The 17,702-nt window shown below is 48.1% G+C and overlaps 1 protein-coding gene and 1 long non-coding RNA gene across 6 annotated transcripts in view; one reads left to right on the top strand and one right to left on the bottom strand.

The window, feature by feature from the left end:
- Positions 1-202: 202 nt before the first annotated feature.
- The window catches only part of FAM78A (family with sequence similarity 78 member A), a 42,942-nt gene continuing 25,442 nt past the window's right edge, over positions 203-17,702 (bottom strand). For all 5 annotated transcript variants that reach the window (XM_082468238.1, XM_082468242.1, XM_082468239.1 and 2 more), the window contains one exon: positions 203-17,613. In XM_082468238.1, coding sequence (XP_082324364.1) covers positions 17,085-17,613 — 529 coding nt within the window. In that variant the 3' untranslated portion in view covers positions 203-17,084. The remainder of the gene's footprint in view (positions 17,614-17,702) is intronic.
- The window catches only part of LOC309663784, a 19,101-nt gene continuing 17,685 nt past the window's right edge, over positions 16,287-17,702 (top strand). Inside the window, exon 1 of the long non-coding RNA XR_014265463.1 lies at positions 16,287-16,376. This is a non-coding gene — a long non-coding RNA (uncharacterized lncRNA). The remainder of the gene's footprint in view (positions 16,377-17,702) is intronic.

Genomic DNA, 17,702 nt, shown 5'->3' with positions numbered 1-17,702 from the left:
GCATGTGAGGAAATCCCATGTCTGGAGAAAAAGCAACATGAAAGGATTAGAGGCAAAATCCTAAGAACTTTAGGGCATAAACTAGTGCTGGTTCCTATCAACCAAAGTGGAAAACCACATTATTCACTTAGCATTAGATAGAGTACTCAGAAGGGTTTTACTTCAGTAGTAGGGGAAAATCAGTCATAACAAAATGCCACTCTTTTTTTTTTTAAATCCTTTTTTTTTTTTTTAATAGCTACTTTATTTATTTATTTATTTATTTATTTTTGGCTGTGTTGGGTCTTCGGTTCGTGCGAGGGCTTTCTCTAGTTGCGGCAAGCGGGGGCCACTCTTCATCGCGGTGCGGGGACCGCTCTTCATCGCGGTGCGCGGGCCTTTCACTATCGCGGCCCCTCCCATTGCGGGGCACAGGCTCCAGACGCGCAGGCTCAGCAGTTGTGGCTCACGGGCCCAGTTGCTCCGTGGCATGTGGGATCTTCCCAGACCAGGGCTCGAACCCGTGTCCCCTGCATTAGCAGGCAGATTCTCAACCACTGCGCCACCAGGGAAGCCCCAAAATGCCACTCTTATCTAACAAAGCTTAGAAGCAAAGCCCAAATGAATAAGATCGTTTCCAAGTAAGATCCCAGAGCTAAGCTCAAGAAACTTACAGGTATACAAAAATACCCAGTACCCAACAAAATAAATTTCACAATTTCCAGTATCCAATCAAAAATTACCAAGTATGCAAAAAGAAATGTCTATAATGAGGAGAAAAATCAATTGAAACTAATCCAGAAGTGACCCAGATGATAAAATTAGTGGCTGAGAATTTTTCAATCATTATTAAAACTGTATATGTTTAAGAAGCTAAAAAAAAAGACGGAACATGTTAAATAGAGGCATGGAAGAGACCCAAATCAAACTAGAGATGAGAACTGTAATGTCTGAAATGAGAATATCCTGTATGGTATTAACACAATATTATACACTTCAGAGGAAGATTAGTGAACCTGAAGACATAGCAATAGGAACGACCCCAAATGAACCACACAAAGAAGCCTGAGAAAAAATTGGAATAGAACATCAGTTAACTGAAGAACAACTTCAGGCAGCCTGAGATGTGTGTAATGAGAGTCCCTGAAAAGAGAGGAGAGATTGGGGGGGGGGGGAAATATGAAAGACATCAGAAATGGTAACTACATGAGTAAATATAAAATTTGTGGGGGGGGGTATTTTGCAAGTCTCTAAAAGATAACTATTTAAAGCAAAAATAATAATGTATTAAGGGTTTTATAACATGTAGAAAAAAATGTATGACAACAATAACAGAAAGGCTGGGAGAGAAGAAATGAAAATATACTGTTGTAGGGTTCATCAACTACCCCTGAAGCACTATGTTAGTTAAAGACAGATTATGGTAGGTTAAAGATGTATTGGTAAACCCTAAAGCAACCACCAAAATAGCACAACAAAGAGTTATAGCTCATAAACCAACAAAGGGGATAAAATGGAATCATTAAAACTAATCCAAAAGAAGGCAGAAAAAGAAGGGGGAAAGTAACAAAAGGAAAACAAACAGCAAGATAGTTGATGTAAACCCAGCCATATCAATAATCACATTCAATGTAAATGGTCTAATTCCCCAATTAAAATCTCAAGATTGTCAGATTGGATAAAAAAGCAAGATCCAACTACTACATGCTTGCTGCCTGTAAGAAATGAACTTTTTTTTTTAACTTTTTATTTTATATTGGAGTATAGGTAATTAACAATGTTGTGTTTCAGGTGTACAGCAAAGTGATTCAGTTATACATACACATGTATCTATTCTTTTTCCAATACTTTCCCCATTTAGGTTGTTACGTAATATTGAAGAGAGTTCCCTGTGCTATACAGTAGGTGCTTGTTGGAAGAAACCAACTTTAAGTATAAGACACAAGTAGGTTAAAAATAAAAAGAGGGAAGAAGATATCATACCAACATAGATTTTTCTAAAAATCTGGAGTAGCTGTATTTATATCAGATAAAGAAGATTTCAGAGCAAAGAATATTATCAGAGATAAACACGGTCACTTCATAATATGTCAATTCATGAAGAGGACATGAGTCCTAAATGTTTCTGTACCTAATAACAGCTTTAGGATACTTAAAGCAAAACCATTAGAACTGCAAGGAGAAATAGATAAATCCACAATTCTAGTCAAAGGGTTCAACAGCCCTCTCAATAATTGATAGAAGTAAACAGAAAATCAGTAAGTCTTCAGAAGACTTGAACAACACTATCAACCAACTTGGACCTAATTGACATTTATAGAACACTCTACCCAACATCAGTAGAATATATGTTCTTCTCAAATGTATGAAGATAGACCATATTCCAAGTCATAAAACAAGTCTCAGTCAATTCAAAAGGAATCAAATCATAGAAAATATGTTCTCTAGTGTATGAAATTAAATTAGAAATCAATAACAGAAAGATATCTGGAAAATCCCTAAATATTTGGAAGCTAAATAACACATTTTTAAATAACCCATTATTCAAAGAAGAAATTTAAAAGGAAATTAGAAAATGTTTTTAACTGAATGAAAAATGAAAACACAACCAATCACAATTTGTGGTGCTAAAGAAGTACTTAGAGGGAAATTTATAATACTAAATGCCTATGTTTAAAAAAGAAGAAAACTAGAAAAAGAAAAGTAAATGAGACCCAAGATAGGCAGAAGACAGGAAATAAGGATCAGAGCAAAAATGAATAAAATAGAAAACAAAACAAGACAAAAAGGAGAAAAATCAATGAAACCAAAAACTGGTTCTCTGAGAAAAATCAATTAAGTTGATAAGCCTCTAGCCAGACTGATCAAGAAAAAAATAAATAACAAAAAACAAATTACCAATGTCAGGAATGAGAAAGGTGACATCACTACAGATTCTGCAGATATTAAGAAGACGGAATATTACAAATATCCTACGTCAATAAATTCAACTTAGATGAAATAGTCCTTGAAAAACACAAATTATCAAAGCTCACTCAAGAAGAAATAGATAATCTGAGTAACCTTACAGCTACTAAAGAAATTGAATTTATTATACAGAATTTTTCCATAAAGAAAATTCCAGGTCCAAATGGCTTTCCTGGTGAGTTCCAGCAAATACTTAAAGAAGAAATAATGCCAGTTATACACAAACTCTTCCAAAAAAATCAAAAAGAATGGAATGCATCCCAATTCGTTCTATGAGGCTAGCATTACTTATATACCAAAACCCAACAAAGATATATAATATAAATGAAAATGACAAATATCACTCATTTAGATAGATGTAAAAATTTTTAACAAAAGTTTAGGCATCAAATCCTAAATAATAATATAATAATATATTAAAAATATATAAAATATATATTTTATATAATATATAAAAAAAGATAATGCATAATGACCAAGTGGGGTTTGTTCTAGCAATTAATGGTTGGTTAAACATTTGAAAACCAATCAATACAATTATATTAACAGAGTCAAAAATAAAAACCATATGATCATCTCAATATATACAGAAAAAGCATTTGATAAAATCCACTGTCCATCTCTGACAAAAATTCTCAGTGAAATAGAAATAAAAAGGAATTTCCTTGACCTGATAAAAGGCATCTAGGAAAAACCCACTTTTAATATCATACTTAATGGTGAAAGAATGCTTTCACATCAGATTTGGAACAAGGCAAGAATATCCATTACCTCTTCTGTCCTACATTGTACAGGAAGTTCTAGCCAATGCACTAAGGCAAGAAAAAGAAATATAGGGATCCACATTAGAAAGGAAGAAGTTAAGCTTTGTTTGCAAATAACATGATCATCTATATAGAAAATTCTATAAAATCTATAAAACTACTAAAACCAGTAAGTGATTTTAGCAAGGTTGCAGGATATAAGGTCAATATAAAAAACCAATTGTATTTCCACATACTAGCATGAATAATCAAAAATTGAAATTTACAAAGCAAATACCATTTACAGTAACATCAAATACCTATTACTTAAGTATAAATCTGACAAGATGTACAAGACCTGTACACTGAAAACTATAAAATAATGCTGACTGAATTTAAAGAACACCCAAATAAAAGGAGAAATATATACTCATGAATAAGAAGACTCGATATTGTTAAGATGTCAGTTCTCTCCAAATTGATCTATAGATTCAATGCAATCCCATGAAAATTCCAATAGGCTTTTTTTTTTTTTTTGTAGCTGATTCTAAAATTCTTATGGAAATGAAAAGAACCTATAATAGCTAAAACAACATTAAAAAAGAAAAAGTTAGAGAACTTAAGCTATTTGACTTCTAAACTTATTATAAAGTTATGATATTTAAAACCATGCAATACTGGTGTCAAGATAAGCAAATAGATAAATTGTACAGAATAGAAAGTTCAGAAATAGATGCACACATATGATCAATTGATTTCTGACAAAGGTGAAAAGGCAATTCAGTGGAGGAAGGATAGTCTTCAGCAAATGGTGCTGAACAATTGAGGGTATATAGAAATATAATTGATTTATATTAATTGACTGTGCTCTGTAACTGTGATAAATTTGCTTATTCCATTAATGTGTGTGTGTGTATGTGTAGATTTCTTTGGATTATCTGCACACACATTTCGTTTCACTGCTAATAGTTTTCTTTTTCCTTAACAATTCTTTACGCATTTTATTTTTCTCTCTATTTTGCTCTGTGCACAAGGTAGAACAGAAGTGGTAAGAGTGGTCATCCTTATTTTGTTTCTCCTACCTGCCCTCCAGGCAGCCACAGTGATGTGCCATATGGCTGAGCCTTGGCGATGGAGAGCGTGGGGTGGGATGAAACTAGTACCCAAAGGGGTTTTCTGTAGCGCCCAGCTTTCTGGATTCTCAGGCTGGATTTTCAGGACCCCTGTCCAGCTAACAAAGAAGAGGTTCTTCTTCCTAGGGTGTCCATCTCCCTCAGACCCCCCAGGGGAGGAAGATGGATTGTGGGCAGGATTCAGGCCTTTCTGGGTTCCCTGACCATCAAACCCATCAATTCTGCCAACCCTACCACCATTTCCCACATCTGTAGTTCCTATAGGAGCATCAGCTTCATGTCATGGGGTGGGAGGAGTTGGATTCTCCTCCTCCATCACCATCAGAGGGTGAAGGAATGTGTCCACATGGCAGAATTACTGTGGTGTGGAGCCGTGTGTCAGGAGGACAGCTGAAGAAGCCTAGCCAGCTGCCCCTCGTTTACCTTTACAGGAATTGTCAGGCTGTTTACAGGGAAATCTCTTCGCCTTGCAGGTAACAACATCCTAAGTGCTGCGTTAATCACTCAGTCCACTTTGCCAGCTGCCATGCTTATTCTCTGAGACCCCGCCATGCAGAGCTCCTCACTGATCAGAGGCACCAGAAGAAGTCCCAAAGGGAGCTCGTTTTCCATGGCTGACAGCCAGATCTGCAGCCAAAACCAAGTGATCGCTGAAAATCAGGGCAGATGCCCCTGCCACTAACCCACAGCCTCTGGGTCCCCCTCCTGTCCCCGCCACATGTTGTGATGGGCTTTATCCAGATTAAAAGAATCAGGGAAGAGGGTTTCAGTGTGTGTGATCAGCTCGTGGACATTCTTGTGATTGGTTAGTGTTGAGGTAATAAGGAGTTAACATCATCAACCTTCTGATTCCAACCAGTCTGGGGTCTGTGTGCTTGTGGGCACTATACTGTTAACTTCCTCCACCTGGTTGGGGTTTCAGTATCTGAAAAACAGCTCAAAGGATATAGCTCAGAATACTATATAGCCCCTGAGAAGGAACTAAAAGTCCTTGACTTTGTTTAACGGCTAAACTTATTATTTTGTCTTATTTGTTTCGTTTGTCTCTGCATTTTCTCACTTCTCTGATTAAACGTGTTCTTTGAAATGTGGGGAAGGCCTGGGAGGCTAAAGTTTGTCTATAGACAAGAGGTAGGCAGGGGCTTCCCTGGTGGTGCAATGGTTAAGAATCCGCCTGCCAATGCAAGGGACACGGGTTCGAGCCCTGGCCCAGGAAGATCCCACATGCCGTGGAGCAACTAAGCCTGTGCACCACAACTACTGCCTATGCTCTAGAGCCCACGAACCACAACGACTGAAGCCTGCACGCCCAGAGCCCGTGCTCCTCAACAAGAAAAGCCACTGCAGTGAGAAGCCCGTGCACTGCAATGAAGAGTAGCCCCTACTCGCTGCAATCAGAGAAAGCCCACGCGCAGCAACAAAGACCCAAAGCAGCCAAAAATTAAAAAATAAATATATAAAATAAATAAATTTATTAAAAAAAAAAAAGGCAGGCAGAGGACATGGCGGGGGCGTGGGGCTGAGGGGGTGGCAGGTGTCTGTCCCAGGAAGGCCCCATAGGGTTCTGCTTGGTTACACATGTATCTTTTCGAATTAGTGTTTTTGTTTTCTTTGGATATATACTCAGGAGTGGAATTGCTGGATCATATGGTAGTTCTATTTTCAGTTTTTTGAGGAACCTCTGTACTGTTTTCCATAATGGCTGCACCAATTTACATTCCTACCAACAGTGTACTAGGATCCCTGTTCTCCACATCCTTGGCAACATTTATTATTTGTGGTATTTCTGATGATAGCCATTCTGACAGGTGTGAAGTGATACCTCATTGTGGTTCTGATTTGCCTTTCTCTGATGATTAGTGATGCTGAGCATCTTTCCTATGCCTGTTGGCCATCTGCATTTCCACTTTGGAAAAATGTCTGTTCAGTTGTCCTGCCCATTTTTTATTCAGGTTGTTTGTTTTTTTGAAAATGAGTTGTATGAGCTGTTTATATATGTTGGATATTAATCCCTTATCAGTCATATCATTTGGAAATATTTTCTCCCAGTCAGTAGGTTGTCTTTTCGTTTTGTCAATGGTTTCAGAATTTCCTTCCTCTGCAATTTGTTTTTTGAATAGTTTGAGGAAATAAGTGTTAACTCTTCTCTAAATGTTTCGTAGAATTCACCTGTGAAGCCATCTGGTCCTGGACTTTGTGTTTATTGGGAGTTTTTTAAATTGCTGATTTAATTTCATTACTGATAATTGGTCTGTTCATGTTTCATATTTCTTCCTGGTTCAGTCTTGAGAGAGTGTACATTTCTAGAAATTTGTCCATTTCTTCTAGATTTTCCATTTTATTGACATATAGTTGTTCATAGTAGTCTCTTATGATCCTTTGTATTCCCATGGTGTCAGTTGTAGCCTCTCCTTTTTCATTTCTGATTTTATTGGTTTGGTCCCTCTCTCTTTTATTCTTCATCAGTCTGGCTAAAGGTTTATCAATTTTGTTTATCTTTTCAAAGAACCAGCTCTTAAGTTTCATTGATTTTTCTATTTTTTTGTCTCTATTTCATTTATTTCTGCTCCAATCTTTATGATTTCTTTCCTTCTACTAACTATGGGTTTTATTTCTTTGTTTTTCCAGTTCCTTCAGGTGTAAAGTTTGGTTGTTTATTTGAGATTTTTCTTGTTTCCTGAGGTAGGCCTGTATCACTATAAACTTCCCTCTTAGAACTGCTTTTGCTGCATCCCATAGATTTTGGATCATTGTGTTTTCATTTTCATTTGTCTCCAGGTATTTTTGTTTCTCCTTTCATTTCTTCAGTCATCCATTGGTTGTTTAGTAGCATGTTATTTAGCCTCCACATGTTTTTGTTTTGGGGGTTTTTTTGTGGCAGTTTTTTTCTTATGCTTGATTTCTAGTCTCCTAGCATTATGGTCAGAAAAGATGCTTGATATGATTTCACTTTTCTTAAATTTACCAGGACTTGTTTTGTGGCCTAGCTTGTGATCTATCCTGCAGAATGTTCCATGTGCACTTGAATGTGTATTCTGCTGCTTTTAGATGGAATGGTCTATATGTTATCTATTACGTCCATCCGGTCTAATGTGTCATTTAAGGCCAATGTTTACTTATTGATTTTCTGTCTGAATGATCTGTCCATTGGTTTAAGTGGGGAATTAACATCCCCTACTATTATTGTGTTACTGTCAGTTTCTCCCTTTATGTCTGTTAATATTTACTTTATGTATTTGGTGCTCCTTTTTTGGGTGCATATATATTTACAATTTGTTATATCTTCTTGGGTTGATCTGTTGATCATTATGTAATGTCCTTCTTTGTCTCTTGTTACAGTCTTTGTTTTAAAGTCTATTCTGTCTGATATAAGTATTGCTACCCCAGCATTCTTTTGATTTCCATTTGCATGGGATACTGTTTTCTATCCCGTCACTTTCAGTCTGTGTGTGTCTTTAGATCTGAAGTGAGTCCTGGAGTTAGTGCTGGCTCACTAGTGGGCAGAACCAGGTTCTGAGGTGGGTGGTTGTAAGGTCAGAGTTCCTAGAGCTATTGTCACCCTGCTGGTGGAGGCGGGGGGCAATTTATGACACACCTGGATTCAGGTTCTGGGGTGTCCCAAAGCTGGTGCTGGCCCACTGGTGAATGGGGCTAGATCCCAGGGTGGCTTGCTGAAGAGTCCAAGGTATCTCACAGATGGTGTTGGCCTACTGGTGGGTGGGGCCCAGGCCTGGAGGGTCCCAGGCTGGTGCCAGCCTGCTGATGTGTTGTCTGGGTCCTGACAAGGCAGACTGCAGGGCTGTAGTGGTCATGGGGCTGGTGACCACTGATAGTGGGTGGATTTGGGGCCCAGGAGATTTCAGGGCTAGTACCAGACTACAGGTGGGTAAAGTCTGGTCCTGGGGTCTCTGGCTGCAGGGCCCAGGGGTCCCAGAGCTTGTGTCGGCCCACTGGTGAGTGGAGCGAAATCCCAGGGCAACTGACTGAGGCGCCCAAGGTGTCTCAGAGCTGGTGGTGGCCTGCTGGTAGGGAGGGCCGAGGCTCAGTGGGTCCCAGAGCTGGTGCCAGCCTGCCAGTAGGTAGACTGGGTCCTGCTATGGCAGGTTGCAGGGCTGTAGTGGTCCTGGGACTGGGATCCTCCCACCAGTGGGCATGCCAGGGCCCAGGGTTTCCTGAGTCTAATGCTTGCCCCCTTGTCTGTGAAGCTGGTCCTGTAGCTAGATCTGGCTCACTTATGGGCAGAGCCAGGGCCTAAGGGATTCTGGGACTGGTGCCTGCCCACTGGTGTGTGGAGCTGGGTCCTGGAACCTCTGGCTGCAGGGCCCTAGGAGTCCTAGGTCTAGTGCCTGTCCATTAGTGTGGGGGGCCGAGTCCTGGGCCTTCGGGTGAACAGGGCCATGTCCAGGGACAGCAGCTGTAGCCTCAGGGGATCTTAAGGCAGCCTGCCCACTGGTGGGTGGGGCCGTGTCCCTGCCCTGCTAGCAGCTTGGCCTGAGGTGTCCCAGGACAGGCGCCGACAGGCTGGTGGGCAGGGGCAGGTCCTGGCACTAATAAGCTCGAGGGAGGATTCCAAAATGGCCCTCGCCATCCACGTGGTAGAAGGAGCTCCCAGAAATGGTTGCTGCTGGCATCTGCGTCCCCAGGGGGAGCTCCAGTTGCCTCCTGCCTCTCTGGGAGGCTCTCCAGGGTTAGCAGGTGGGTCTGATCCAGGCTCCTTTCAAATTTCTGCTTCTGCTCTGGGTCTCAGAGTGTGTGAGATTTTGTGTGCACCCTTTAAGAGTGGAGTTCCTATTCCCCACAGTCCTCTGGGTCTCCTGAATGTAAGCCCTGCTGGCCTTCAAGGACAGATGTTCTGGGGGCTCATCTTCCCACTGCAGGACCCCAGAGCTGGGAGCTGATGTGGGGCTCAGACCCCTCATTCCTTGAGGGGAAACTCTGCAATTGTAATTATTTTCTCGTTTGTGGGCCACCCACCCAGTTGTGTGTGTCTTTCCTATACTACGACTCTGCCTCCTCTGCCCATCTTGTTGTGATTCCTGCTATTATATCCTTTTTTTTTTTTATTTATTAGTTTTTAAAATTTTTGGCTGCACCGTGCATGATGTGGGATCTTACTTCCCCGACCAGGGATCGAACCCAGGACCCCTGCTTTGGAAGGCAGAGTCTTAACCACTGGACCACCAGGGAAGTCCCCCCACTTTATATCTTTAGTCATAGATCTTTTCTGCTAGATCCTGGTCTTTCTCTTGAATAGTTGTTCTGTAAGTAGTTGGAATTTTGGTGTACCTGTGGTAGGAGGTGAGCTCAGGGTCTTCCTGCTCCACCCTCTTGGACCAGAACCTCATTAAGCAACCATTTTAATCCCCATTCTCCGTAACCATATCCGTATATCTTGCTCAAGGTCACATGGCCAGGGAGGGGTGGAGCAGGCCTGCAAACCCCGCTGAGGTCGCCATGACCCTCTCCTGCCTCTGCAGCCGGCTGTGTCAGAGGGAACAGGAGCTGCCATCTGGGGAGGCCCGAGAGCTCCCCTTGGCAGGCAGGGGCTCCTGCATGTGGCCTCCATCGTTCTCTCCTTCACGGAATCGTCTCTCAGTCATTCACAAGTGATAGGAACCTTCCAGAAAGCTGCTGCCGCTGCCGCAGACTTACCCCGGGCATAACCCGGCACCCCCTTCCCTCGTTGCTCCTAAAATAACAAGAGCTCCTTCACCAGGCCTGGCTCTGCACCCAGCTGCTGTGTCTCCAGTTGGTCTGCAGCCCCCAGGGCGCTCTCCTAACTCAGAGCCTCTCCAGACAGCCCTGCTTCCTCTCCCCGCTCTCACAAGGCCCAGACTCTCCGGTCCATTCTCCAAGTCTCCTCGAAAGGGCCCCTTCCTCGGGGAAGCCTTCCCCACCTCCCTTCGCAGCCCCTGCTGACTGTCAGCATCGCACTAGTCCTTTGTAACATTTCATTTCTCTTCTCCTTGGGACTGTATGCTCCAGGCTGCCGCTTCTCAGGCACCCAGCAAAGTACCTCGTTCACGGGAGATGATCAAGGGTGCGTCTGTCGAAAAGGAGGTGCTGGTGCGTGCCACAGCACGGTGAACCCGAAAACGTGCTCGGTGAGGAAGCCAGGCACCAAAGACCACCCGTCCCATGGTTCCACCTGCATGACATGTCCAGAATAGGGACATCTGTAGAGACAGAAAGTAGACGAGTGGCTGCTTAGGGCTGGGTTGTTGGGGGGAGCGGGGCGGCGGGTGATAGCTGACAGGTACAGGGTTTCTTTCTGAGATGAAAATATCCCCAGATTGACTGGTGATGGCTGCACAACTCTGTAAAGATACTAAAAACCATAGAGTTATACACTTTGAATGGGTGAATCATATGGTATGTGAATCCTATCTCACTAAAGCCGTGAAGAAAGTTTTTTTAATCCACCTGTCTGGCTGACGGGCTGGCGTTCGGTGTGTGTTTGTTGAGGATGCTCGGCGTCCTGAATAACCAAGTCCTGTCCTCTGGATGTTGCCGTGACTTTTAGCCACATTCAAAGATAAGTCTCTGGTCTCTAATATAAGCCAGGGTCCAGTGTGACCGTTTTCAGGCAGCCCCTTCTGCACATTTAATACCGAGCACCACCCCTACGCTTGGCTGGGTCCCGACAGGGGAGGGAAGGCTCGGGGTGCGTGTCCCAGCTTGCAGATTGGGAAACAGGCATGGGAGGCCTGGCGACCAGCCCGACCTCACTCAGCAAGACAAGTGGCAGCCAGGAATAGCGCAGGGCTTCGAACTGAGTCCCGCTTGCTGTCAACACCCAGCCACGCCCCCCTTCATCTGTCTGATTTTAAAAGGGACCATAAAATATGAGCCTGGTAGCAGCAGCCCTGAAACCGAAGTTGGGCTCAAGCCGCTGGAGGAACTAATCCCGTCTCTGCGTTCCAGTCTGCAGGGACAAGTGGGGAAGGCCCACCGGGTCGGAGCTGGGCCGGCTTCTGCCAGGACCGGTGTCAGCTGTGTGGACATGCCTCTCTAGACACAGGCGCAGAGGCGGAGCTCGTCACTCAGATGTGTTTTTTGCATTCAGTAATTTCCGTCTTCCAGTGCCAGCGGGGCTGCTGACGGCTCATGTGAAGCCTCGTGTTCAGGGACCTTCTGTGCCGGTTAATGGAGGAATGGTTAGGAGCAGTGTGGTAGAATCGGGGTGTGGAAACGCTGGGGATGGTGTAGCCAAAAAAGCAGTGACAGAGCCGAGTCAAAAGACAGCTATTTGAGGCCAGCCCAGCTCTGCGACTTCCCAGCTGAGCGATCTTTAGCAAGACCCTCGGCCCTTTGGGAGGGTCAGTTTCCTCATCTGTAAACGGGGAAGGACACCATTTGATGAGGTACGGGGACAGAAAAGGGCCGTGGAAGAGCCAAGCGCTCGCTCTTTGGCTGTTCTTTGTCTTGGGGGATTTCGTCGTGTTGATGATTCGGATGGATCCTTAGTGGCTGGTGTGTGGGCACTGTGGTCTGTCGCTACCCACAACGTTTGCCTTAATTGAGGGCCCGGACCCCAACCAGGTGGGAAACAGTCTCTTTGGGGCCATTCAGGCAGGATAGATGAGGACCAAGAGACAGCTCCAGCCCCAGGTGCGACAGAGCGCCTGGGCCATTAGAAATGTCCGGGGACCCGAGAGCGCCACCAGCCTTCGCCTTTCTGCAGTTGCCAACAAGCTGTCTCCCTCTTGGACCCAAATGGGGTTTCCTCTAGGCCTCAGGGCCTAACCTACAGGGAGTCTTTGTCCAGAGCAGAGGTTGGGCTCTACCCAGAAGTGACTTTACTGGTAGAAGGCAGGCTGGGTGTGAGGTTGCTGTGAGCCTGCTTCTCCGGGCCTCTTGGGGAAGGTCGGCCTGGCCCAGCCTGGACAGCCGGCTCCCCAGGCCTTGGCTCCTGGCGGGGGCGGGGAGAACGCTGCAACAGCTGGCTGGAGCCTGGTGTCTGTGTCTCATCCCAGTCTGGGACTTCTAAATTTAACCTGCTATCAGCTTGAGAGGCTGGAGGCTTCCACTGTGTGACGAAATGCCACTTGGAATCCATTTTACTCGTAACCACTCCCCCTGCACATTCCCCTCCCAAATGTTACCCCCAAACGCAGGCGGCCGTCTGCACGTCCTCCCGTGTCAGTGTGAAGGTTCGAATGCCTGAGCAACTCTGGACCCTGATGGGATCCGGCTCAGCTCCCTCCTGCCATTGGCCAGGGCTGCACCCCGTTCTCTGTTCACACACACGCACACGCACACGCACACACCATGGTCTCACAGGCAGAGCGCAGGGGCTGAAGCCACAATCGAAAGCCAAACCACGACAGTGAGCCGCACCACCCATAAGCCATCTGGGTGGAGGGCGGCCAGTGGAGCCCATTATGCAATTTCCTGCTTCGGTGTCTCGGAGGAGACACCAGGAGACAGGATGCAGAATGCCATTGGGTTGCTGCAGTGTGGGAAGCCCAGGGAAGAAACCAACTCCCCGATGCCCAGAGTGGACGGGGCCCCTCGTGCTCTGTGGCGATGTTGAGAGGCTACCGCCCACCCAGCCGACGAGCGAGCCCGTGGCCTGCAGCTGACCAGGCAGCCCCTCACAGGCCGGGACCGAGCGGGCTCACCGTGGACCACGGAGAACTGACAGCACAGACTTCCTGTTGGGGGGGAGGAAGGCACTTCCTGCCTGGGGAACCCAGGATGGAGTGAGCCGCAGGCGGGGGGGTCTTCTTATTAACAGGCGCCGTTAATTATTGAGCCCAGAATGTGTGCTCCACAGGGACTCGCTGAGGTTGAGAGCACACAGGGGAAGGTTTGGGCCCTGGGGCCAGGGTTCAAATCCTGACTCTGCCTCTTCCCAGGTGCATGGCCTTGGGCAGCTTCTCGACTTCGGCTCTCCCTCAGTTTCCTCATCTGTGAAATGGGGATCGGGATAACATCTGGGGTGTTGTGAGGATTTGGTGAGTTAACACCCAGAAACCGAGTAGAATAGGGTGTTCTCACTGTGTCAGGAGGCGGCTACTCAGAGAACCCCCATCTTGCATACAAGGTAAGCGGGGTCAGACGGGCTCAGTGTCTTGCCCAGACTCACAACAGTGACCTTGAATCCATGGTCCACCTTCAGAGCCCACACCCACTCCAGACCTCTGGGCTGCCCCACTTCTCATCCTTCCATAAGGAGGTTCCAATAGGAGAAGAAGATATTTACTATCAGTGCTCTGGCCACACGACACCTTTCACCAGCTACAGGCGAGGGCAGGTGCAGGGCCACGGCCTAGGTTGACCTTGACTTAGCAGCCGCGTCTCCATGTGAAGACAGGTTTGCAAGTCTGTGGGTAAGGACCCAGTCTAAACACTAACCCCTCTTGTCACACAGGTTTCTACTGTTTGCCAAAAAGCCAAGCTGCCCCCAAGTCCTAGCTGCACATCCAAGTCTCCTGCCCCTCCTCCACACAGGGCCCCAACCAGGGGGCACTTTGGGTGGGGACTGAGGTCCCAGGGCTGTGGAGAGCAGAGGATGCCATCCGTGAAGTGGCCCACCTCCTCCTGGGTTCCTCCAAGGCCCTTAGCACCAGAACCCCCAGGCTCCAGCCATATACCCCCAGATACATTCACTCCCCAGGCCAGAGATCCAGAGCCGTCAACCCCCAAATGAACCGCCACTTCAGAAACATCCAGATCCTAGCCAGGCCTACTTTAAAATTACATTTTATTTCTCTTTGCGCATATTTGTTGTTGTTTTAAAAAGGTTCATTTTACATTTTCTTCAAGAGTCTTGTGCCTCCTGGTGAGTGCATTGGTCTGTTTTCACAGTACTCTCCACGACCCCAGACGGTCCTTATTGCTGGAGGAATGTGTCCACGCCGGGGAGGGGACACCAAAGGGATCGGGGACCCAGGTGAGAAGCCTGGGCTCTGCGTTCCTGACATGAGAAGCTGAGGGAGCAGACCCAAGCTGAGCCGAGCTTCCTTAGCGGGACCTGCAGCCTCCCCAGGGTCCTCCCAGCCCTGTCTTCAGAAAGGCCAGGAGGGGCAGAGAGCAAGGGGAGGGGCAGAGAGCAAGGGGCCGGGCAGTGAGGGGCGGGGCCAAGCAGCAGTGCTCCTCCAAGTGGGCCCAGCCGTGGGCCCCTGCCCAGGGCCTACTCATACTCAGGAAGCGTGGGCTTGGGGGACTCTGCCCCCAGACAGCTCAGGACCACCACTTACTGTTGGTTCCTACTCCTACCCCTACCCTAGTAAGAGCTCCTTAGCGATGACCCAGCCCAGAACTAGCACTCCGGTCCCTGACCCCTCGCCCAGGGCCCTTTCTCCTTTGTAGTGCAAGAAAGACCTGAGTGCAGAGAAGGGCCGTGCCATCAGGAGGCCAGGTCCCGTCCGCGGCAGCCGGCCACTGCCACCCTGACCCCTCTGCAGCCTGTCCCCAGAGGGGGAGCTGGGACCCATCATCCCCCTCACTTGAGGCTATGGCCTCTCTGGGTGGCAGGCCTCCCTCCGAACACACCAAGGGGAACTGGCACTTTCCAGGGGGAAGGTCCCAGTCCTGACAGGGGTTCCCCAAGCACCAGGCCGGCAGCCGGCCACACAAAGCTCTTTCCCGTCCAGAGGTTCCAGGAGAGCTGCACGCCTCCCATCAGGAGCAGGCTCGGGAGATGGCTGGACGTTAAGCACCCCTTGAATAAATACAATATCCCGTGGATAGAGGAGCAGAGCATGGACTTAGTGAACCCCGCCCGCCTACGCTGTCACTGGGACTCCTACAAACGGCTCATCTGCAGCAGAAATGGATTCTTCTTCTCATCTGACAGTTTTCTGAGCTTGATTATTATCGGTCTGAATGAGGAACCCAGGCGATGTAGCTGTGGGTTTGTCAAGCTTGGAGGAAGGGGGCCTCAGCAGGGTGTCCCCTCAGCTCCCGCAAGCAGCCTTCAAGGCAGACATGGCTAAAAAAGCTTGGCGACACTCAGGACCAGGTCCTGGGGCTCCAGAGGGCCCAGGACCCGAAGGAGGGTGACCTCAAGGACCAGCCTCAACCCCAGGCTCACTTCATCGCCCTGGCCGTGGGCGCTGGCTCGCTTCTGTAAGGACTGGCAGCAGGGGTTCTGCCTCTTGCCTCCCGCCTCCCCAGCCTTACCAGGTCCAGGCATGCCCATCTGTGGGTGCCCTCACCTGCAGCACCGCGGTGCTTGGAGCCTGTCTGCTGGCGCCCCCCCGGAGAGCCTGGGAGGGGCGTCCCCGAGAAGGTGCTGGGCGGCAAGGGCAGGCCTTCTTACCTTTGAACTACAGCTGGGTAAGGTGGCTGGCCCTATGGGACAGCGCGCCTGGAAACAGAAAAGCTGCCCACTGAGACGTGCCGACAGAGCCAGCTGGTGATGGGCGCTGAGGACCGAGATGGTGGGAATTCCCTGGGCTCAACCTATAACTCACGGGACCCTCCCTCTCTCCTCCTAGGCCCACCCAAGGCAAGTTCCGGCTGCAGAGGAGAGAGGAGAGAGAAGCCCCCGGCAGATCTACCCTGAGCCCGAGCTCACAGCTTGTCTCTGCAGGCACGGAGTAGGGTAAGGGTTCTACCTGGGGTGGAGAGAAGGGACTTTGGGGGCAGAATCTGCCTGTGGTTTCGGCTCAGCTAAAACGGAAGAATAAGCAGCCGGTTTTAGATCTAAATCTGTAGCCCAACCCCCTCCTCCCTCACCTCTGGCGGAAGATGCAAAGTCCAGCAGAAAAGACATCCTGCTCTCTTTGTTTCCGGTTTTTTCCTTTAAAATCAGCTTAAGGCAAAAGTTTGGCAAAGCAAGTCTACATAAGGCCGCGTGACGGAGGATGAGGGGGAGCTGCCCCGGGAGGGGCCGCCGCGGATCAGCCCTGGTGCCATGCCACCAGGCTCATCACCAGCTGCCCCTCGTCCCACCCCTGAGCCTCGGAAAGAGGCGTTAAAAAAAAAAAAAAAAAAAAAAAGGAACGAAAAAAGCAGTTGTTTCAGGGAGTCTGTTGCAAGTGAATGACGGAAATTGCGAGGAGAGGAAAGGAGACCCAAGGTGACACTGAGGGCGCACGTGGAGTGGTCGGTCCCGCCTGGGTCTCCCCCCTCCCCCAGGGAAGCAGGTCCCAGGAGGGCGGGGGGGGGTGCCATCCGCGGGCGTTCGCACAGTGAGATCCGCCCGCTGGAGAAGGTAGAAAGGTTGTATTTTGCTGAACGACTGCAGAGTCCGTGCGGGTTGTTTGCGTGGTGTTGTTACTTGGGTGTCACCTCGCGGGCGCCCTAGCTGTCACCGGTGCTTGGGCGGGATCACCACCAGCGCCTGCCCGTACTTGGGCCGCCACATGAGGACCTGAGCGTCGTTGGCATTGGGCTTGACCAGGGCGCTGGGCGGGATGGGCTCATTCTTGCTCAGGATTTTGGGCTGGTCCTGGGCGATGGGCTCCCGCAGCCGGGCGCGCTGGCCCAGGGGCCGGCTGGGGTTCACCTCGATGCTGAGCTGCATGCGCCAGTGCAGTGTCTGCAAAATGATCATGTCGTTGGTCGAGGTGTTGGTGGCTACCAGCCACGTGATGAAGCTCTGGTCCCGGTAGATGTTGGTCAGCTTGGCCACGTTGCTCTCGCTGACGGGCACGGCCCACGTGACGCTGGGGTAAAAGTTGTCATTCATGCTGATGATGAACTTGGAGTCTCTCTTGGTGGGGCCCACGATGGTGCAGGTCTCCGTGGTGTTGCCGTACCAGGGGTAGTTCACCCCATCCGAGTCGCTGATGGCCTCAATCTTGCCGTCCTGGAGGTCCGGGAGCTCCCAGCTGGACCTGAGGATGGGAAGGCCAGTTTACTCAGCCAGCCACACACAGGCTCGTCTGCATCCCCTTGTCCCTGGGGCTTACCTCCCCAGGGGGCC

This window comes from Balaenoptera physalus, assembly GCF_965194825.1.
Source record: "Balaenoptera physalus genome assembly, chromosome: 7".
NCBI lineage: Eukaryota > Metazoa > Chordata > Mammalia > Artiodactyla > Balaenopteridae > Balaenoptera > Balaenoptera physalus.
This window is presented reverse-complemented; position numbering and strand designations above follow the sequence as displayed.